The sequence below is a fragment of the Mesoplodon bidens genome (assembly GCF_964165515.1).
Source record: "Mesoplodon bidens genome assembly, chromosome: 8".
In the NCBI taxonomy this organism is placed as follows: Eukaryota; Metazoa; Chordata; class Mammalia; order Artiodactyla; family Ziphiidae; genus Mesoplodon; species Mesoplodon bidens.
Window position 1 is genome coordinate 21,223,385 of NC_138165.1, and position 23,346 is coordinate 21,246,730.

Genomic DNA, 23,346 nt, shown 5'->3' on the forward strand with positions numbered 1-23,346 from the left:
CTGAAGCACTGGTCAGTTTAATTGACAGTTTTTTCTTTCTTAGTAATGCACAGAATGATGGCACATCTAACAGTGGATGCCGTACTGATCTAATGAAATTCAGTAACTCTACACTGAGTACTGGCTCATATTCTGCTGCTCACATTTGTATGGACTCAACACCCAATGCATTTAGCACAAGCTGTGTACAAACTCTGGGGCCAGAAATCAAACTGGTAATAGTGACGGAGTGTAATGTATTGAAGACAGACTCAAGGCAAGTTGAATCTTTCGTTATAGTAATCTAGGGTGCTGAGTTTACCATAGTCTTACTATATACTATTTGATTTTGGTGTTCAGTACATAAAATTATAGCTGCTGTGAAATAAAGTCATTTACAAAGGGATACATGCCACACAAAATACCTTGTCCTACAGGTGTAAATCCAACATCTATGCTGCCTTTCAGGTGTAAAAGTTTACTTTTAAAGTTTCATGGGGTAAAATAACAGAATTATGTACATTTTAATATACATATACATCAGGGATGAAATACTACTTTAGAAGAGAAAGTTATTATACTGTTCAGCCTTGCAAATTATTACATGCCCAAGGCAGGTAAAAATTTATGCTGAGCATGCAGTGAAGAATGCTAATTTTACTTATTTTATTATGCTATGTACCTTCTAAAAGGATGATGGAATTTGCCAAGTTGATATATTTAAAAGCTTTATTGAAAATCTGCATTTTAATCATTAGACATATATCAAATCAGTATGTCAAATAAAAAATAAGCTTTAAAAACGTTAGACTAATCTAAAAAGTTACTTAAACAGTCTCTCTCTCTCCTTCCCTTTCTGGGGAGAGACTTGGATTGGTAACTGTTCACTAAAAAAATATCTGGGTTTTAACCGATGATACCTGAATAAGGATCAAAGATGTCTTTAGGCTACCTAAAATATATAATGTGAAGTTATATTAACATAGAAACATACATAGAACAGCTGTCTCAATATACTCAAGCTATTTCATATCTTGTTCAATCCTTAGTGCTATATTTAAAGAGGCACAATGAAAATAATAGAATTAGCCAATCAGGATGGCTACATCAGTTAATTGTTTCCCATCTTCAATGTCTCCTTATCTGCTAGTTCCTTCCCTTCATGACACAAACAAACTTAGATGACTGCCAAAGTCAAGGTTGACTTTCAGTCCATATATCATTTGCTGCTAAGTCAGACCCTGTTAACCTTTTCGTTCTTGAAATTATCAAAACTCTTTACCCTGATCTCAATGATCATAGCTACCTAAATTTGTCAGCTGTTTCCCCTAGGTTTCCATCAAAGGATCCTCATTTTTGTCCTTTAAATACTAATGTTCTCTATGGCAGCTCCATTGGCCTCTTTTATTCTGACTGAAAACACAACTTATCAACATCTATAAATTCACCGGTATACGGGGGTATCCACATCTTTCTGCCAGGGCCTCTTTCCCGAGCCCTAGAGCTCAGGAGGAAACAACCCACCCAATGGGAAGGTATGTACAGACAGAAGGATGTAAACGCAGCCAAGATGCTGTGATACCACAGAACTGGAAGCACTGAATTCACTAGTGGACAGGGTATAACTATCTTTATAGTCCCAAATTATTTTCACATTTTTTGAGTTCAAAAAAATGAAGTAAATATAACACGCCCTGCCCCTTGCAAATAACCCAACAAAAATCTATTGAGGCTCTAAGTCTAGATGCAAATAAATGTTTAGACAAGAGAAGGAAACATTTAACCCAAAGCACGCAAGTTGATGTAATTTCACTTTATTTTACTTTTATCAGGTTGGTAACAGCTGCTGCTATCTCCTGAGGTCCATCAAGGACCAATTCTTCCACGAACCTGATCTCTGGGTCTGCTCACAGCTCAGGCATCTCTCATTTCTCTGAACACGCAGAGCCCTGGAAATCTGCACCGCTCATGTGCCACTGGGAATGGACTACAGCGTGGTCCATTTAACTGCTTCCTGAGTAAATACTGCTCATCTCAGTAGTCAGATCATGAACTTCCTGGGAACATGGCCAGGGCTACTTTTAACTTGGTGTCCTATACCTTGCACTGTACCTAAAGTACAGTAGTTGAATGAAACACAATGAATAAATGAATGAACAAATGAATGACTGCTTTAAAATTTCTCTTCACCACCATTTCTAATCTCACCTGACCTCCCAAACTTAGATGTGTTTACTATTCTCTGTCTTACCAACAAGCAAATAAAAGCAAGCAAGCGGGAAACAAGCATATTTTCTTATTTTTCTTAGTACAAGCTTATCTCATACCACTAAGACTTCAATCCTCAATACATCTGAAGAAAAACACTGCAACATGTAGGGGGACAAAAGTGTATTTGACACATTTACAAGATGACATACAAGATGTTTACTAACCATTATTTTGATCTTTCTGATTCATGATCCTTTCAGGATCATGATTCAGAAGATCGATTAACATGGACTAGGTATGCAACAGATACATGACATGAGATCAGTACAGGGCAACCGTTAAAGTGTGCTTGTGAAGGAGGCCCTCTGAAGACTGGAACACAGTTGCCGCTTTGAATGCTCAGGCTCTCGAGTTCCCTAGTTTTGCACTGGAAGCAGCATATGCACCTCAACTGACAGTGTTTGATGGCAAACAGCAGAAAGTGTGGCCCAGAAAAAAGCATTCAATAATGTGAAACTTAACGCTGAAAAGATGCTGACAGTTCAGGTACATAAAACATGGTGAGACCAGTTTAAGTCTAATTTTCAGGAGCTGAGGGAAACTCTTCAAGCAGGAGCTGATCCACATGGAAAACCACTTACCCAGGATTTGCTTGCTCCTTCGCTCTGATCCAAGGCACCAGGAAGTGAACAATATTTTATATAAACACTGATTTCTCATACAAAATCAATAACAACATTGAAGTCTCAAAGGAAGTTTTAAAGGTTAATTTATAGACTAAATGAACATATTTCAGAGGAAGTGCTAAGTGTAAGAAAGCATAAGGGCAGTTTTAAAGGATTTTTAACAGAAATTTCAACCTTGAAATACACAGGGACTTGATTAGTATTAATAAGATCAATATAATATATATTGAGTAATATTTATTATAGTGTAAAATATATACTGAAATATATATAAGAGTCTAGCTTCAGGGAGTGTAACTTAGGAAGAAAATCCTAAGAGTGCAAATCAGAATAGAAAAAATAGGTAATAGTTATCAGTAACTTTCAACAGATTAAAATATAAGTGGGAAAAAATAGTAAGTGTGGAAGATCTGGTAGATTTTGTCTATTTGACATTGGATCAAACATATTCTGGAACGTAACTGTTTAAATGTGTATGTAAATCATGTACAAATGCATGATTTTTTTTTTAAACCAGGGACTGCCTTATAATGACTACAGAGAGGCATTAAAAGTATTCAATCAGCCAAAATAGCAATTATGTTTGCAAGCAAGTTTGGTTGATTTTCACTCTTACCTTGATATTGGTTGGAAGAAAAGTAATAAAATGTAATACTGACACTGCAATGTCTTGGGAGAATTTCAGATGATGTGCCATCCCCATGATGGATTGCCTCCACCCCCATCTTTGGCTTACAGGGTTAGGAATGTATTATGAGAGTGAAACAAACACTCTCATTTACCTGAGACAGTGACTGTCGGAGCCGTGCCATCTGCGTGCTGTGGCCTTTATTGTGATCCTGCTCGGAAACCATCTGCTTAAGCTTCTCCTTCTCTATAGCTATGCTATTAAACGCTGACTTCAAAAGAGAATGCACTGCGTGGGGGGAAAAGTAAGAAACAAAGATCAAATGGATCCAGAAAGAATATACAAAATTATAAACTTCTCAGTACTTTAACTCATGCACAGATATTTTCTGGAAAGTTTATGTTACAGTCTAATTGAAAGTCAGCCATAAAATGGAATCTACCAGAATATCTATACACAAAACAAATATAAGAATGGTAATTAATCAGGATGAAAGTTTTAGCATTTCAAACCAGATAAGCCAACAAAGACCTGGAAGCAGCATATAAAATTATCAATTTTTAAATTTCAGTATTTAGAAACTAAACTATAATTCCTAGAAGGAAAAGGGAACAAGTTTTACTCTGCCATATTTGAAGGCAATATTTGAGCAGTTCTGTGTACAATGAAGCCTCATGCAAATCATTTAGAACTATCAAAAATTATTTCCCCAAAGTGTGCACCCAAACAAGAGCATTTTATGAGTCCTTCCAATATAAATAGGACAGCTGTTTTAGAAGTTCTAACTAGTTCTCTTTGGGGTAGGAAATGATTTGGTCTTAAGAACAGCACTTGCATTACTTTCTCAGCCAAGAACATCATGATATCAGAAGTGTTTTTAAAGAGCACAAACTTCCAGTTATAAGATGAATAAGTTCTCGGGATCTAATGTACAGTATAGTGTTATAGTTAATAGTACTGTATTATTTACATGAAAGTTCCTAAGAGAGTAGGTCTTAAATGTTCGCACCACAAAAAAGAAATGGTGGGACTTCCCTGGTGGCGCAGTGGTGAAGACTCCACACTCCCAATGCAGGGGGCCCGAGTTCAATCCCTGGTCAGGGAACTAGATCCCACATGCATGCTGCAACTTAGGAGCCCACCTGCTGCAACTAAGGAGCCAGCAAGCCGTAACTAAGGAGCCCATGTGCTGCAACTAAGGAGCCAGTGAGTCACAACTAAGGAGCCTGCGAGCTGCAACTAAGGAGCTCGCCTGCTGCAACAAAGACCCAGTACAACCAAATAAATATGAAAAAAAAAAAAAGAAATAGTACGGTGTTAGCTATCACAATTATTTTCAGTATATAAGTGTATCAAATCAACATGTATACCTTGAACTTATACAATATTACATGTCAATTATATCTCAATAGAGCTGGAAATAAAATAAAACAAAATAAAAGCAACAATAAAAACAACCTCCACCGCCATTTCTGCATACCTAACAACATACATTGGTAAAAATCCAAGGCAGTCTTTAATTCTGAAACACAAAAAGGTTGAATTTCCAACTCCTATCTTTACAATAACAGTTTCTATAAAATGCAAAGTCTTCTAAAATAGGGATTTCCTTATAAGAGAAAGGATTTTTTTTAAAGAAGTGGAAAAATTTAGCATAAAACAGTGGCCTGAATTAAAGGGGAAAAATGGTGAGATCATAAGGGACTCACAATCTATTGATTTATGTGCTACATTCTAGTTATCAATTTTAAGGTAATAACTTGATAGCTGAAATATGTTAACCCAACTGGCAGCTCTAAAAGCAGACTCTCACTCATTTCAAAATCCATAATTCTTCCTAAAGAGTTCATTCAATAGTCATAGAAAAGCCCCCCCCTTTTTTTCTAGCACAACTGAAAAGAAAACATGTTGTTTCAACAAAGGTTTTAAAATTCTGTTGAAACTTGGATTTCCTGAAAGCCTCCGGATTGCAACCAAATACACAAAGCTTTCCCAGGGCTACCTTCAAACTTACCCATCTTCCTTTAGAAGCTGTGCTATAGTTAATTCACACACTTGCTGTCTCATTTTACCTGCTGCTATAACCTCACATTAGAAGTAAAAGCTACTGGCTTTCCTGGCCATAAATCTATGCTGTTACATAAACAAAATAACATTGCTCTAGTTTAATGACATGATTAGCATCCAGCTAAGATATGCAATAAAAATGTGCAAGGAGTAAAACAGGAGGTGAAAGAGAGGTGGCCTTACAGAATCTCAACTGAAAAATCTATAGAAAAAAAAGGTCGGGGAGATGATATAGTTTAATTGCTTCAGGATTGTGGAATTAAAGAAATCTCTCCTAGCACGTCTTTGCTGATGGTTTAAGACTATAGGGCTTCCCTGGTGGCGCAGTGGTTGGGAGTCCGCCTGCCGATGCAGGGGACGCGAGTTCGTGCCCCGGTCCGGGAGGATCCCGCGTGCCGCGGAGCGGCTGGGCCCGTGAGCCATGACCGCTGAGCCTGCGCGTCCGGAGCCTGTGCTCCGCAACGGGAGAGGCCACAACAGTGAGAGGCCTGCGTACCGCAAAAAAAAAAAAAAAAAAGGAGACTATACATTTTTGTTGACTTCAGCATTCCCAGAGATGTCCTCAGAGTGTGCCCCTTCTTTCCTGAGTCACTAGGCTCTTGAGTATTATGGGGGGTACTTGAGATGTTCCATTTAACACACATTTCCAAGAATATTTTATAACCTATTACCAGCGGGCCCAGGGGAAATAAATGTGATTAATTCATAATAAGATGTTAGTGACTGAAAACAACATAATGTGTATCTTTCTCCAAGAGACTGGGAAGGTACTATCATAAGGCACACACGCACACACACACACACCCACACACAAAGTTTCAGTGGCTGAAATTTAAATGCTATAGCAATAAGGGGAGGGAGTTCATCTGGGAGCTGAGGCTCTTCTTGGTAAACACAGACAAGACGGCCCAGTCCACCTACACTCCACTCTCCTGCTTCTTATTTATTATACTCTTACTCCCTGTGCCTGATGACAGCAACTGAGCTTCTGCAACATGCGTTATTGAAAGCTTAACATCAAAAAAGAGACTCCAAGGTGGGGTGGACTTCTGCTCCCCTCAAATCTGGACTGGCCTGTGAAGCTCTGACCAGCAGAGTGCAGTGAAAGGACAGTGCTTCAGGTCCAGAGCTGGCTGCTTCCGTTCCAATCCACTCCATTCTTTTGGAGCCCTGAGCTGCCACGGAGAGGGAGAAGGAGAGGGATAGAGTTGTGTGCAGCCTCCGAGCGGTCCAACCAAAGTGCCAGTGAAGACACCTTGAACAATTCAGCCCAGCTTCCTGCTGAATACTGTTGAGGGAGCCCAACCAATGCCACGTGGCACAGAAGAACTGCTTAGCTGAGCCTTCCTGAATTCCTCACCCACAAACTGTAAAGTAAAACTTATTAGGTCATTTAATAAAAAAAGAGTTTCAAAACAGAATCTGTTTCTTTTCTTTTTTTCCCTTGCTAAGGCTAACTCACAAGTGTGTATTAAATGATGAAAAACAGATGTTGAGTAGTAGTGTCTGCTGACCTGCCTGGGATAATGCCTTTTTTTCCCCCTAAGTGTTTGATTCCGCAAATTTCAGAGAATAAATAGATAATCCCCTTATCCTAATATTCTCTGAGTGAAGAAAATCAAATTTTAATTTATGATGGCCTACAATCCTAGTGCCAGGCCTGAAAGCAACAGGAAGAACAGTCATCAAAGGTTAACACCCTTTTTGTCCTTCTGCCTTTCTGCCTTTTCTCACCCTCAATGCTACTTTCGTTACTCAGTCAAAACTGTAACCCTATGATGTGTGTTATCCCAGGAGGTGGGCATCATATCCCACTGCATTTTGTTTACAGAACTGCAATAAATATATAAACCGTTTGACCTTTCTACCATGATAACCTAAACAAGGATAAGAGAATAAATGGCAGCTTCCCATCAAGAAAGAGAGCTTCTCTCAAGGGCACATTATATTTATTGTTACCTTTCTGTGCAATTAGACAAAATTCTTCTTGAAGCTTTGTATAATCCATTGAACTTTCCAGAGGGTCTGTGAGATGGCTAGGGGGAGTCTGAAATTCAATGTCTGCACAAAGGTTGGGGTTGGAGGAATGCAAGCGAACCGGGGACATGGTAGCACTGAAAGGAACCTGCAAGCGGAGGACACAAATTATTAGCGAACAACAGCACATTGTTCCACCCTCTCTTACATAGAAAAGATCTCTTCCAGTCTCCAGTATAATAGATTCCTCTCTGAGGACACACTCGGAGACAGTACTCATTTATTTTGCAGGTGGCTGGGTAGGAAGGAGTCTCATTTCCCATAGTTGATTTAGCACTGCCACTGACTCACTGGCTTTTCACTGTCACAGGGAGAGATGACTATACAATGACAGGAAGAACAGGCACAATCCCAGATAAGCTTCAGCTCTGAACCCACAGAAACAGTGCTGGCAGAAAGCAGTCTGAACTGTGGCGTAGCTGACTTTCTCTCACAAAGTCTGGGTACTCAAGTCAGAGCACTTTTTATGCCTACTTCTTTCTGAGCCTGGAGCAGGAATTTACTGAATAGGTAAAAATTCAAGAGGTGAGTATACAGAAAGATTCACTTGCTCCATTGCCATTAGATAAAACATAAGTCAGTTTAATACTAAATATAATAATGGCTTAAAGGGACTCACAATTAAATTTGAAAATGATTTATCAAGATGTATTTGTAAATGAAATGTAAGTTACTGTAGTTTACCTTTGTATGTTACATAAACATGGCTTATGAACTGGCCAACATTGAAAAGCATTAAGTAAAAAAAGTCATATTCCTATAGATTTCCCCAGATGGCTAGAGGTACTTCCTTGCCCAGGCTGGATCTGGGCTAGGCTTCTGATGGGCGGAGGCAAAGCACCTTTCCCTCTCCTTCTAGAAGGTTCTACCTGACCATTACAAATGCTGTCAGCCAAACACTCTTGGAAAATGAGAATACCAATTCCTCTTATAAATCAGATTACCAGGGGAGGTCCCCTAAGTCTTACTGCACAGATATGCATTCAATTACCTTCAAGAATCAGAATCTTAGACTCCTCCACATGCTGAATCTTGTATAAATTAAAAGATAATTCACACCCTCTACCTAACAGAAAATATGCTGTAGGAGGAAGGAACCAATATCTTATCTGATGTACATGTATGTCAGAACCACTTCCTTTTTTCATTGTTTTATTTAGCTTTAAACCTCATGACAGAAAAAGAGGGGAGGGAGGGAGCAAGCAAGCATGTGCCTGTGCACGGAGGTTACAGGGATGGAGGAGATGGAGACACCCCAGAACTCTAGCCTGAGCTGCAGTTGGTGGGTCTGGGTGAGGGCAGTTGAGACTGGAGAGGGTCCTTAGGATGTAGCTTTGTCTTGGCAAGGAGTTATTTATCTCAAAAGATATCCAAGGCTTACTGGGAAAGAAAGTGGGCATGAAGCGTTCTCCCCAATTCCGCTAAGCTAAGCATGTTAATATGATATGGGAAGAATCTGGTATCTGGAGTCATCAAAGTAACTCTTCCTCATCCCCCATGGGGACCTTGGCTACGCTGGGCTGGGAGGTGACCACAGCTTGTTTATCTCGTCAGGATCTGAATTCCTGGCTATTCCAGAGAAGAGACACAAAAGTGGCAGATAAGCCATTTGAGAAAATGGGGTTCTTGGGTTCAGTAATTTGCTGGAATCCTATCCAGGCAACTTTGTGACAGTAATGACTGAGGTTTTTTAGGATATCCATAAGGGAATGGGGTTTATGTGAAAGAATATTTAAAGACAGATAAAGAAAATTTCTGTCCTTGCCTGTGGTGATGCTAAATCTAGAAAGAGCAGTCAGCCCAAGGCCCTCTAGGAGGGAAAGAGAGAATCCATGGAAAGGTTGGTGATGAGGAGGTCATGGGCAGAGACTGTGACTTGAGGAAATGGGTAGACCAAGGAGTTTGCAGATTTAAGGATATGGTTTCAGGATGCAAGGAACTAGAAGAGCGTTTGAGAAAAAGGAATGTGCATGTTCGGTGGTGGGGAATGAAATGTGTTGAGGATCAACAAAAGGGTTTTATCTGCACTCAGGTGCCCTCAATGCTCCGAGGAGGGGCATGGTGTAGGAGAGGGGTCTCCTCCCTTGAGTGGATAGGGAGGCTGGGGGAGCAGTAGTGATGGGAGGCCAGGGTGCAGTGGAGGCCCAGAGAGTCCAGTGAGGACCCAGACTTGTTCCTGAGATAATGGGCTCTTTATTAAAAGTTGGAATCAGACACTGAGAAGAAAAACATGTTACAAATTTATAGTTTGAACATAATGGAAGTTTAAATTGGCAATTAAAACGGGAAAAATGATTTTGTATATAACCCACAGGGAAAGGGACTTGGAATGCTCTATTCAAACTGCAATCAAGCACTTCCCTGGGACACTGAAAACTAGTATTTATATACTTCTGACTGAAAACGTTTATATTGATTTTTTTTTTTTTTTGGTTAAAAGAAGTTATGTGGAATGGATCATTTTAACTGAAAAATTCATGAAATGAAATTGAGAATACAAATTGAGATGTATTAATCTAACTCTAACTGAATATCTCTTCAGCCTGGGGGCTTATTTACTCATTTTTTTATTTATCAATTTGAGTATTATGGGATTTGAAAATTTAAACGGTAACTAGGTTCTCTGTCAGTGATGACTGGAGTAGGGCTGTCTACAGCTCTCAATGTTTGTATGTGAGAAACCTCAATGATGGAAATGCAACTTCACATCCTCCTTAGGAAAGAAATCCAAGGCTTCCTTGAAATCCTGTGACAGGGAGGAAGCCTGATCCTGGAATATTCTGGTACCAGTAACTGCAGTTTGGAAGGGGATTGTTAGGAGATGCTTTTATCACCTGTCTATAAAGAAGCCAAAAGAGGAACAGATTGACAGTGGACTACTGGCACTGAAATTTAGCAGTGGTAAACATGAATAAAAAAGAGAACACACAACAGCAAGTCTAAGGAAGATATTGAGCATATATACAACTCACGGAGCCAATATGAAAAGTCACCTGCTACTGTTACTCTGCATCACATGTACAGGGATGCTAGTGTGGAGTACTGATTGCACTGGGACTCTTGGGGCCCTTCTACGGGGAGGGGCCAGCGTTTCTCCTTTCCAACCCCCTATTCTGTTGGGCCTGCCTGATGGTGCAAGTGGACCATTATGGATGCTAGTGCTAAGAATCAACAAGAATAAATCTCTGAAACATCCTGAGTGTACCTGTCTTTGGGAGCAATCTCAGCTGCCCTACACACCTAAGTGGGCAAGGAGAACAAGTAGCTGGAGTCATTTGGAAGAATTCCAGACAAAAGGCAACTAGCAGGATAGGACAGACTCCAAATGTGTGGGCTAACTTTACTGCTGGGAAGAGGAAAGGCAGGGAATTAAGGGGAACCACTGCACTAAAAGAAACAGGAGGGCTGAGTCACCAGCGACAGGTCACTGAGATGTGGGCAAGGGGGATGAGGGAGCCAGCGGAAGGTCCTGCTAGATGTTGTCCTGCTCTGGTATGGAGTTAAAAGCTATAGATCCTAGAGGGTTTAGAGTAACCACTCCCTCTAATTATTCCTGAATACATGACTCAATGCTGCCAGCTTCATTCATTAGATGCTCTAAGTTATTCTTAACCTCTGTGGTCACAGCTACCCTGGAGGAGGTGAGCATTAATACCTCCATCTTTCAAAAGCTTTTTCTCTTGTACTCCCAACGAAAAAAAAAAAATCAACCTATTCAAATAGGATCTAATCTCAGTTTTATTATATTCTACCAGTATCCATTCTCCCACAATGCAACCAAAATCTTTTCATATTTTTCAGCAATTCTAGTCTTAAAATACATTTCACCAGCAGCAAGAGCAAGACTATGATAATTCAGGAAATCTTACGTAATAGCCAAAAAATTAATGCTTGCCATGAACTCAGTACTCTGTATATAAAAAGTTGATAGGATGTCATGATTAAACAAATATTATGATTTATTTTTATCCAGCATAAGGTTCTTGGTTTACATATTCTATTTTATATTCCACGTGGCAGTTCACTATTCTAAGCACTTTCTATTCAATTTTAAGTTTTAGTTATTTGCCTTATATATCTTAACACTCCCTCTAACCTCCTAACATCCATCCTATTTTCTCTTTAAAAAAAAAAGCCAAACCAACATCTAGATGTGAATTAAACACCATTTAACTTTGTGGTTTTCTCCTTTCCACACTATATTTTCTGATTTCCAGCTCAATATTCTTTCCAGAAAACAACTTTCCTTTGCTAAGTGTAAGTCTGGGTAGTCGCTGAGAGATGATATCAAAATTCACCTTTTCTTACCCTCTCATTTCTTTATTTTCACATCCTTTTTAAATAGTCACATTGCTACCAAAAAAGCACAATTTATGTCTGTAGTAACATGGCTTTTCTTAGAAAAACAGAAATCAGTTAGCAACGGTTCCAATATCAGTATGGCAAAAAAAACAAAAAAAAAAAACAAGAAGAAAAATCCCCAAACCCACATCGTTTCAGGAAATCGCCCACACACTCCGTTTTGCATCCTTGAATTTAAACTGTTTCTCACACTGAGAGTAGAACTAGAGATCTGGATCCCATGATAGTTTTCCATTGCAAACCCAAACACCTGTGTGTGAGGCCGGCAGTGCAAAGACAGCCAGAGAACATGCGAGAGCTCCGCCAACACAGGAGAGGGCTGTGCTTGATGCCATCGCACACGAGCGGCACCACTGGAACGCGGGGCAGGGTGACACTAGTACACAGTTTCTCATTCTCATTAAACATCCACTTGAGATTGAAATCCACTCACTGTTGTAGCCACTGCTGCTGCTAGCCTCTGCCGGCGCCGAGCTGTGCTGAACTGGCCCTTCGAAGATGGCCCTTCCTGACAGTGAATGAGAGAAGAGGAGGGAGGAGAAAACACGGGATGGGGGAGGGAGAAGACAGGATATGGGAGGATGGAAGATAATCAGACAAGGGAGAGGGAGAATTTTTAACTCAAAGTTGACTTTTGCTAAATCTTAGCATTGAAAATAGCTTGGAGGGGCATTCATGCTGTGAGAAAAGTTTATTGTTCTCATGGTAGAACACCCAAACACTTAAATCTATTTGCTGAATATAACCCCTACCCCAAAAGGAGATGGAAAGTTATGAAGTGATGAAGAGCTTACGATTTCAAGGTAAAATAAATGTAGGACTTGTTTTATTCATGCAATGCCATGTTCTACGAAGCCAAAAGGCATTCAGTAGATCAAAGCAAAAAAAAAAATGAGTTCAGGGAAAAGTGACTAAATAAATAATGTGCAAAGGCTAAAGCAAACAGGTTGTAATGAGAGCCTCCTGTTGGTCAGGAAGAATTTTTTGTTTCTTGCTGGGAGGAAAAAGTAAGGGGAAGGATAGCAGGAATCCTCAACTCCCTATGTTTTCTCCTACTATAAAGGTCTCTGAGATTCAGTATTAAGAATGATACTGATTTTCGGGTTGAAGAATTTTCCAAGGAGGAAGCCAGTCCCCATAATATAGGGAAAAAATCTCAATGACCTCAGTGTGCTGGGACACCTATAAAAATCAGCTATGAAAATCTGAAAAAATAGGCTTCATTTAGTGATGTGCAACTACGCATAAACCAGTAGAAGAATCTTAGAGCTTGCTTTCTTTCCTTCTTTCTTTTTTTTCTTCTCTTTTTGGTGGACACGATAAAGGGTAATAACACTGCCTTCTAATCAACTCAACTTTGCTGCATTTGACAGACCCTGACTCTTCAAGGTTGTGAGCAATAAATTCAGTTCCAATTAGGTGAAATGTTCTCAGGGTCACCTAACAGTCAGACTGAGAAAAAACCCAGCATGGCTGTGTTAGTCTTTTTGGAATAACAGAAAAATATTTTAAATTCTTATATCTCCAATTCTCTTTAATTTTCCAAATTATATTCACATTTCTCTCAATCGTCATAAATCTTCTGTGTACATATATGTATATGTTTATTAAACACAAACACACACACATAATCTGCTCTAGACAAAACATTTCCTATACAAAATTCCTTTATGCCTACTGTAATAAAAAAGAAAAAAAAAAAGGAGAAAGAACATATTTTTACTCTTCAGTGTAATTTGAGCATCTGTGAGATCTAGGATAGCTGCACGTGAATGACATCAGATCATTTATCTGCTACCCCATACCTCCTACTATTCCTCATTCTCTCCAATATCTACGGATCTAGTATTTAATGCATGCTATTAGCAACACAGGAAATGTAACAGCAATCTCTTCTACAGCAACCCTTATAAAATCATTCTCTTCTTGCCCTCCTCCGCCTCATTTAAAACACAAGCAAACTGTTTTACTGCATGATGATGATACTGAGATTTTTATGAGAACGAGAAATTTGAGCTTTGGGACACAGGAAGTATTTTTTCTAACAGGTAATTCCACAGAGACGTCTAGGACAACTATTGCCTCCAATTAATTACACAATGGATTCTTGAGCTAGCTTCCCAGTTGCTTCAAGGAGAAATATGGTCCAAATTTTAACATTCACATTCATATCAACAGCATAATCTAACTTACCTAAGAATAAGCAATCAAACATGCAGTATAACATGTTCTTCATTTTTACTTCCCTAAGGTCAATTTTTAAAATGATCTATTTTATAATTATTTCAAAAATTACAACTACTGTAGAATGCTGCATACAAACTTCAGTAAAACAAGATCCATAACAACAACAGCAGGAACAATAACCACCACCACCACCAGGCAGTCTAGGTTCCTGCATAAATGTCTGGTGGACTAGAAGTTCCAAACGACAGAGGGGATGAAAAATGAGCCACTCACTACCAAAAAAGTCTCTCAAGTTGGCCACAACAATGAAGAAAGTGGTTCAAGTAGTGAGATGATTATGGGCTCAAAACAAATACTTGGTATCATGAGATGGGATTCTGATGGTCAAGAAACATTTAAAACAGGAGGGAAAAACCTGTGTATTAGGGTGGGAGAAAGTGGTGGGTATGTTTAATCCACTACAGTAAAAATAAATGCTATGACTTTCTGTAGGTAAAATATTGATGAGTAATGACATTCATATTAGTCATAGTCATCCCTGGCTGATTTTAAGATTCCCCAGTCAGGTGTGCATGGTGAAGAAACTTCCAAGTAACTTCTCAGTGATAGAGAATGAGCATCCTGAGGGATTCTGGAAGGCCTGTTGGTTTGGGTGAGCAGAAAATGTCTAGGGATGGTACTAAATTCTGTAGCATTCACCCTACAATCCTTTGTTTTACCAGATCAAGTGGAAGTGAGGTTTCTCTGGGAATGATTAATAGCTTACCGCCACCTCTCAGTCTATTTATTTCCACTGGAGTTGGAACTAAATCTACTTTCGAAAGTTTAGCATTTTCTTTGAGTATGGGAAGAGATGGTTTCAATTTCCCCCCAAAATAATTAAACTAGAATCACAAGGGCCATTTTGTTATTCTTTGCCAAAACAGAAACAAGGCAAAAGAGCATAAATGAAAATTTAAGAACAAACCACCCCAAAATGTGACAGGAATATGAAATGGAGAATATTCTCCTGCTTTTTGAGCAACTTCTTTTGATGACTCAGAAAAAAATCTTCATAAACTCTCCACATATTGAAAAGCACAGCCTGTGAATAGGAGGGCTATTCAGAATTACATTCTGTTTCTTCCAGAAAACACTGAGTGATATGGGGACCATGGTGGGCCTCGTAACCACAGTAGGACAGCCAGTGGCATTGCACTCATACACGTTGAGAACCAACCTATTGCAGACCACAGCTGTGAATGGGAATTTGTTCAATGGGATACCTTATAAAAACAAGACTGAAATGTTATCTATCCACAAATACATATGTTCTTATGACGCTGGCCTTCTTCAAGTATTTTATTTATAATTAAGGTTCTTTTTTCCTGGCTATGATAACCATAGATACCATGTTTAAACAACAACAACAACAACAAAAATGATCACCACAAAACTAGACAATCATATGCTCAAAAGCAATTTTAGGCAATTTTCTTGTGAAGTCATTTGGCATATTTGTCTCTATAGCATTAATTTTCTGAAAAGAAGGGAAAACGCACAGAAACATACTGAACAAAAGACCACAAAAAATTGTGTTCATAGAATGTGGACATTCTAACTAAAAAAAACACCGATCATTAGTGCTTGTGAAAATTTATTTTCAAATATATCAGATTAGCAAGCAAAGCAACAAAGAGTTTGTTATTCATACATTCAGAATTAAAACACAAAGAATGTTATCAATAAAACCAGAATTAAAGAAGAATTATTTTTCTTACTTAAAAGACTGAAGAATTCTAAAAAGCAGTCCCTTGTACCTCTGTGTTAGAATATAGATTGATTTATAGTGCAATAAAAAGAAAAACAAAATCATAAGTCTAATTTTGATTGTGCAGGGCAAGAGTCCTTTATAATATATAGCTAGAATTGGAGTAGCAGAATTTCAAGCTTAAAGGTCTGAAAGTAACATGAATTTTGACATAAGAGATTTTAGACATTTGCCATATTTTGTATCATTGCAATACAATGACATAAAAGGATCTTACTTTAAAAATTTTAAACTATTAATTTCAACTAAATAACTTATTTAAAATGAATTTCAAGTAAATTTATCACAAGCCATGAAGACTTTAGTTCAAATTTTAAAAGTGATTGTTGATGGCCAATAATATTTTTGTAGAATCATAGAATTTTAGAGTTGAAAAGGAATTCAGAGATCATCAAGTAAACTCCATCACTTTACCCAGGAGTTAATGGAAGCCCTGAAAATTTAACAGAAATGCATGAGATTATACTGCCAGGAAATCACAGTGATTAGATTAGAACTCAAGTTTGTTACTTTCTAACCTACTGCAGTCCTCATCTCATTTATTGATAGATACAAGTTTGGACAGCGTTAACACATAAAAGCCTCTTTTAAGATCTAGTATATATAAATGAATGTTCATTACAACCCATTTGACTTTCAGTCTAGATTTTTAAGGTGACTTTTTGTTAAAATATGTTTTAATGGTTCCAAGGCCATAATTGAGGATGAAAATGCCACTTTACAGACATATTACATAATTTTAACTTTAAATTCTTTTTACTTATGCCAGAATAAGAATAGATTTCTCACTACTTTAGATAATATAACTCAGTCTGAAAAGCACTAGCTTTAAAGCAGTTAGAAGCTGCTTTAAGCTTTTCAACTTCTATGAATTGATATATACAGACTAATATTTTAAAATATATATATATATAAGTATAAATGAAGGAAAAGTAAAGTCTGTACCTGCAGCTGTATTTTTGTATCTTTGCTGACACTTTTTGTTCTCCATCGTCTTGTGACCCGCTTGTCTTTCTTTGAAATATCTACACAGTTAGCCTACATTACACAAATAGTTAAAAGCAACAAAGCATTATTAAGTTAACACAGATGATACAGGTATAGACAAAGAGAGCACAGCAAGTTAGTACTGAATCACTGTTAGACACCTAAAGCAAACCAGCCAGGAGATAAAGGTATATCTGATGCACAGTGGGCATTAAAAGCAGAGATAAAAACTTAACCATAAAACATATTTTTCTGCTACCCCAAATGAAAACAGGATTAGCGTTTTTGCTACATGAAAAGACAGTAATAATTCTGAGAGTATCTAAGTTATGTCTTCATAACTATCATTTCTAATGCAACACAAAAATGAAAGAATGATTCAGATATTTACTTCTTCCAGTTAGTTTGTATTTAAATGTAAAACATTTCAAAAAATATATCTTACCACAATGACACCAAGATTGAAAAGTATTAAGAATAACTCCAGAATATAAACCAATCCTTATTGTAGTTATTTCCCTTTAAATGTTACCTTGTATATTCATAGAACAATCCAGTAAAAATTCTGCGTGAATATCTTAAGGTCCTTTGACCAGCAGCAGTAAATGTTTACCTGCATGTCAGTAAAGTTAGGCGCTGACTGAGTTCTCTGAAGTATTTCCAAATTCTGCAGGAGCTTGCTAAGTTCCACAAGGTTTGACTGGCAGTGTGCAAGGTCTAATACAAATCAGAAATTAAAATATGTTACAACTGGGCAGGGAATGGTGGTGATGATAATAAAAGGCACTCTATCCAAATTATGGCAAATATGATGAGGCAGATCTATGTTTATAGAATGATGATACTGGCAAATGAAAGAAAACAGAACTGGTCTCCGGTTTAGAACCATACAACCACTGATTATTTATTGGATGACCTCAAAACCCACTCTTACAAATGAACAGTTATTAGTGTAGAAAGCCATTAAAATCCCAGTGAAATTGGGTGTGCTCATTTTCCTGCTGAGGGCACTTCAGCAGTTGTACAGTTCTGTTGTTAGGAATGTGTCTACCTGCTATGAAGGTCTTCATATAGGACTCAGAATCTCTGCACACTCTACAGAGAGCAGGGCAGCAGCAATCCATCGGGGGCCAGGTCCCACCCAGGTCCCACCTCTCAGCAGCATCTGCCCTAGGGTGGAGCCCTAGGTGAGCTGTTCAAGTCCTGCTGTTGTTCTTCCAGGGAACTCTTGGCCATCAGTGGCCTTTAAATTCCTCAAGAAAGGAAATCACCCAATGCAGGTGATGGAAGAGAGTACTGAGGGGGCTAGAACCCTTCCACCACTCCCTCCCCATTTCAGGGGAGGCAGCACCATTGTACTCCTCCCCTGCGCCCCACGAAGAAATAAAGTGAGTGACTTGGAAGGGTAGGAAATACCGAAGATAAACGGGAAGGAATGAGGGAGAAAATTAGTACAAAGAAAGAAGGCAGGGGTTAGAGGGAAGAGGAGAAAGGAGTTGGCTAGAAAAGACCTATATATATATATATATATATATATTTTTTTTTTTTTTTTTTTTTGCTACGCGGGCCTCTCACTGTTGTGGCCTCTCCCGTTGCGGAGCACAGGCTCCGGACGCGCAGGCTCAGCGGCCATGGCTCACGGGCCCAGCCGCTCCGCGGCATGTGGGATCTTTCCAGACCGGAGCACGAACCCGTGTCCCCTGCATTGGCAGGCGGACTGTCAACCACTGCGCCACCAGGGAAGCCCAAGAGACCTATATTTTAATTTGCCTTTTAAAGAACAAAACTACATCACAGGCACCATGCTGGTAGGGACATTATCTAACACTACCTATCCATTAAAGCTTCTATCCAGTAAATATTACATTAATTCTCCTAAATAGCTGTGATTATTCTACACAAATGGTGTATGTAGGCAGCGTAGAGATATAGAAATAGGGCTTAAAATTCTTTCTAACAGAATGGAAAGAGAACTTGGTGAATGAACTCGATTCAAGGCAAAAGGATCCAAAACTAAGGGTCGGGAGACATTGATTTACTTTACACTTCTCAGCTGCAGTTTTCTCACCTGTCAAGTGGTGACAGTACTATTTACTCTCTTACCTTCCTAATGAAAGTAGCAACTGAGATGGGAGGTGAGAAAATTCTATGAAAACCAGAAATGGTCTTTATGGAGTATTAACTGCACTATGTTTAATCATTCTTCTAGGGCCTTAACTTGGAACAAGCACACCATTCCTTGACACTTCTATCATGGAAGAAATGAAACCCCTGGCAGAATTTTGCTCCTTGCTTAAGTGCCTGGTTGTATGTAAGGATTATAAGGACTTGCCCAAGACAATAAAAATACCTTTAAAAAAGAAATCTCTAGAATTTCATTAAATTAGATCTAATTTTAGAATCTGGGAAAAAGGAAATATTATGCCAAGAAAGGACTGTTGAGACAGTTTATAACAGTAAAAAATTTTAAACTTAAATATCTAGCAGTTTACTTACCTTCTCATCTTCCCTACCTTGTTCTAAAAGAACTCTACTCAATATTCTGTAATAACCTACATGAGAAAAGAATCTGAAAAAAGAATAGATATATGTATATGTATAACTGAATCACTTTGCTGTACGCCTGAAACTAACAGAGCATTGTAAATCAACTCTATTCCAAAATAAAATTTAAAATTAAATTAAAAAAAGAAAAAGAAACGTCCAATTGCGGAATAGTTAAATAAATTAAGGTATATCCAAAGTTATCCATTTACTATTTCATTTAGGAATCACTGACTTGGAAAACACTATGCACCCAGCACAGTTCTAAGCACAGGGTATATAGCAATAAAATAAGATTCATGGAATTTACATTCTGGTGTAAAGAAAATGTACACAATAAATAATCTACGTTGAACTATTACGTACCATTTTAGTGACGGCATATATTGGTACATAAGGATGGCATATAAAATACTAATTTAATATTTTGTTTCTATGGGAAAAAGTGCTCTCCAAGAGCCAAGAAATTCCCTTACATACTTGAGATCTGGACTGACGGAAGTCCAGACCTATGAATAGCTATAACCTCTTTAAGTACTGGAACTATAAATGTGCTATGTTATGGGTTCAAGAAGATGTTACTTGATGAACTTCTGAAATGCAACCAACCTCAATACTGGGATACTATGAAATGATCAAAATAGACGCCCCCCGCCCCCCGCCCCCCGCCCCCCGCCCCCCGCCAAAAAAAAGTGCTGTGGTAGTTCAGGAAAGGGACAGTTACTGTGGTTTGAGGTCGTCAGAGCAGACTTATAAGAGACAGTAGAAGCTTTTGTGGGTCTGGAGGATTGATAAAAAGGCTTCAGCAAAACAGGAAGGTGGAGGAGGGCAGAGAGGGCACTGCAGGTTGGGAAGACAGCCTGTGCAAAGGCATGGAGGCAGGAACATGCGAGCACGTTCAGGAAACAGCAAATAAGTTTAATTAGGCCTATGGAAGGCAAGGTTGAAAGGGTAGGCAGGGCCAGAAAGCTGAAAGCTGGATGTTAAACGCTGGGCTAAGTAGTTTGGACTAAAGCCCAAGAGCTCACGGAGAACCACCTGAAGAGATTTTTGCAAAAAAGTTATTTTATGAAATAGTGGTCATGAGGGACTATTATATGTAGTGAACAAAGAATGGCTTTGGGATTAGTCAAATGTGGGTTGGCTGGAGTCCCAGCCTCTCTGTCGGGGTGGCTGTGTAATCTTGGGCAGGCTCCTTAGCCTCTGTGCATTTCACTTTCCTCATCTGCAAAGTGGGGACAGTAGCAATACCTACGTCTCATAGCAGAGGGCAATGGGATAACGGCTGCTAAGTGCTGGCACTGGATGCAAACATGTCCAAACACAGTAATTTCCCAGGAGCCTCTAAGAGCGACGGATCCACAGAGCAAGAGATTGAGGGTGCGGGTACCAGTCAGAGACTGGGCAAAGGGTGAGCCTGAGTTAGAACAGCAGAAATGGAATTCCAGAGGAAGGGTAGGTGAGGGGGAGGGGAGAAGGGGGAAGTTTGCGAAGAAATAACAGAACTCAGTTTCAGCTGGATGAACAGGGTGGGGGAGTCAGATGACAGAGGTTTCAGGAGTGGTTATGAGAGCAGCACTGAAAAAAACAGGGGAGCCCAGGAACTGGGACCATTTTCACAGAGGAGACAGAGAATTTGGTTTTAGACAGGCTGAGGAGAAGGCGTGACCGACTGTACAGACAGAGAGAGTCCACAGCAAGGAAGGGGGTGGGAATGTAGCACAGGCTGGATACAGAGGTCTGAAATTTAAAGAGAGTTTTCAGCCCTTTTGAGAGAAATATGGTGCAGTGACTAAGAGCATATGCTCTGGAGTCAGACTGCCTAAGTTTGAATCCCAGCTCCACCATTACTAGCTGTGTGAACTGGGTCCAAGTGAGTTAACTTCTCTGTACCTAAGTTTTCTCACCTAGTGGAGTAAAGTGGAGTTGAGAGGATTAAATGAGTTGACGCACTTAAAACACCTAGAACAGTGCCTGCGGCACCCTATACCTATCAGCTGCCGCCACTACCACCACTACCATCATCAAAACAGAGACTGCAGTTGAAACCAGAAGCATGCCTGTCATCTCCAAAGCACACAGCACCGTCATTAGGATCAAGTTGGCCTGGGTTAGCCCTGCAGCTCTGTCAAGTACTTGCTGTGTAACTTGGACAAGTTACTTCACCTCTCTGAGCTGTAGTTTCTCTACCTATAAAAATATGGTTCAAAATTCCTGCTTGGTACTATTGTGAAAATCTATAAAATACCACATATGTAAAGTGCTTAGTTCAGTGCCTGGCCCATATGAGCACTCAACAAGCTATAGTTACTATTATTGAAGCTAAAAGCAGAATACTGAATCTTGATCATCCCTGCAACCAAGGTTGGCCAGAGGAGAATCCCAATGAAACAGAGAAGAAGCAGTTGGAAAAAAAGGAAAACTTCATGGGGCCTAAAAGAGGAGGCTCATTAAAGAAGGTCTTGCAGGGCGGGTCAGAGGATGAGGCTTGAAAACACAGCAGAAAGCAGATGGCGCCCTGCTGCCAAGAAAGCTTCTTCTATAGAGCAAAAAGGGCAAAGTCAAATTATGGGAGAGAAGCTGAAGTCTATGGGTAGGAATGACTGAAGTGGGAAAGGCTGAGGTTGTTCTCAAGACAGGAGATCATTACTACACTAAATCCTGAAGGAGAACAGAATGGCAGGATGAGGACACAGGTAGAGAGTTCAGGATGGAGAGAAGGAGGGTCACCCCCGAGACCGGAGAGAGGGCACAGGGATGGGCCACAGAGTATCTGAAGCACACAGGGAGTCAAAGACAAACCCCCACCAGCCAGGGGCTTCTTGGCATCAAGGTCAATGTCTATTTATTTTGGTCACATGAATGGACTTTGTCCCAGGAGACAGTCTCAATCTTTTCAGCAATGTCGGTGGCCAGGTTAAACTCCACAAGCGTGTGCAAAGTGGCAGAAATTAGAGGAGAGGCTGACTGTCTAGAACCGCCGCAGAGGCAAGCCTACAGTGTCTAGGACAGTGAGGTCAGCTTCTTCCCCAACCTGAAGTTCCTAAAGGCAAAGTAACGTCTGTGTGTTTTGTGAATATACTCAAGTAAAACCCTTTTAATGGAATGTTAGCTGGACACACTTTATGAATATAACATCCCCCTTAAAGTCATATTTTCACATAAAGATTAAGTTTGGAATGTGGAGAGGGCTAATAAAAATGCTGCAGACTTTGAGTTCACACATGTGTAAAGCAAAAAAAAAGAAAAAGAACTGGTTGGGGCATGAACACAGGTTGCCAAATTTCAATTTTTCTAAGTGAGGACATAAAATAACGTAACATCTCCTTTCACCATAACTTCATAAAAGAAAAAAATTTAATATCAAAAAAGTTAGGCCCAACATCATCTCAAGATAATTTAAAAATTAAATCAATTTAGATGTATTAAATACTTGTTATGTTGTTTTTGTGTTGTTTTGTTTTGTTCATTTTTGAAGGTCAAATGAAAGCTGTCTCACAGACTGGAAATGGTCTGTGGATCCAGTTTGGACCAATGTGCTAAGGCTCATTTTAAGGAAGGAGAAAGTTTCTGCAGATTAAGAGGCTGAGAGATGGTACAGTGAAGAATCATGTATTAGCTCGGAGTATTTAATAACTGATCCATAGTGGAACACCACTACCAGGTAACTGTGGATCTGAGATCAGTATAATTTTGCTGTTTACTGTTGGTTGTTGGGAAACATACACTGTTCTGTGGGCCAGACGGAGCAGCAGAGAAGGCAGCTGTGTAAGTGACCTAGTAGACTGTCAGCAGCGAGGCTGGAGGGTGCTCCCAAGGCAGCACTCAGTTGGGTGATCGCCACCAGG

The 23,346-nt window shown here is 39.4% G+C and overlaps 1 protein-coding gene across 18 annotated transcripts in view; it reads right to left on the reverse strand.

The window, feature by feature from the left end:
• Positions 1–23,346, reverse strand: part of OSBPL6 (oxysterol binding protein like 6) — a 209,611-nt gene that overhangs the window by 26,760 nt on the left and 159,505 nt on the right. For 16 of the 18 annotated variants that reach the window (XM_081242832.1, XM_081242822.1, XM_081242834.1 and 13 more), the window contains 4 exons: positions 17,568–17,671; positions 16,913–17,005; positions 7,531–7,696; positions 3,659–3,792 (listed from right to left, as the gene is read on the reverse strand). In XM_081242832.1, the coding sequence (XP_081098958.1) occupies positions 3,659–3,792; positions 7,531–7,696; positions 16,913–17,005; positions 17,568–17,671 (497 nt within the window). Of the gene's footprint in view, positions 1–3,658; positions 3,793–7,530; positions 7,697–12,403; positions 12,479–16,912; positions 17,006–17,567; positions 17,672–23,346 lie in introns of all 18 variants that reach the window. The other 2 variants (XM_081242831.1, XM_081242826.1) reach the window with 2 other exon arrangements.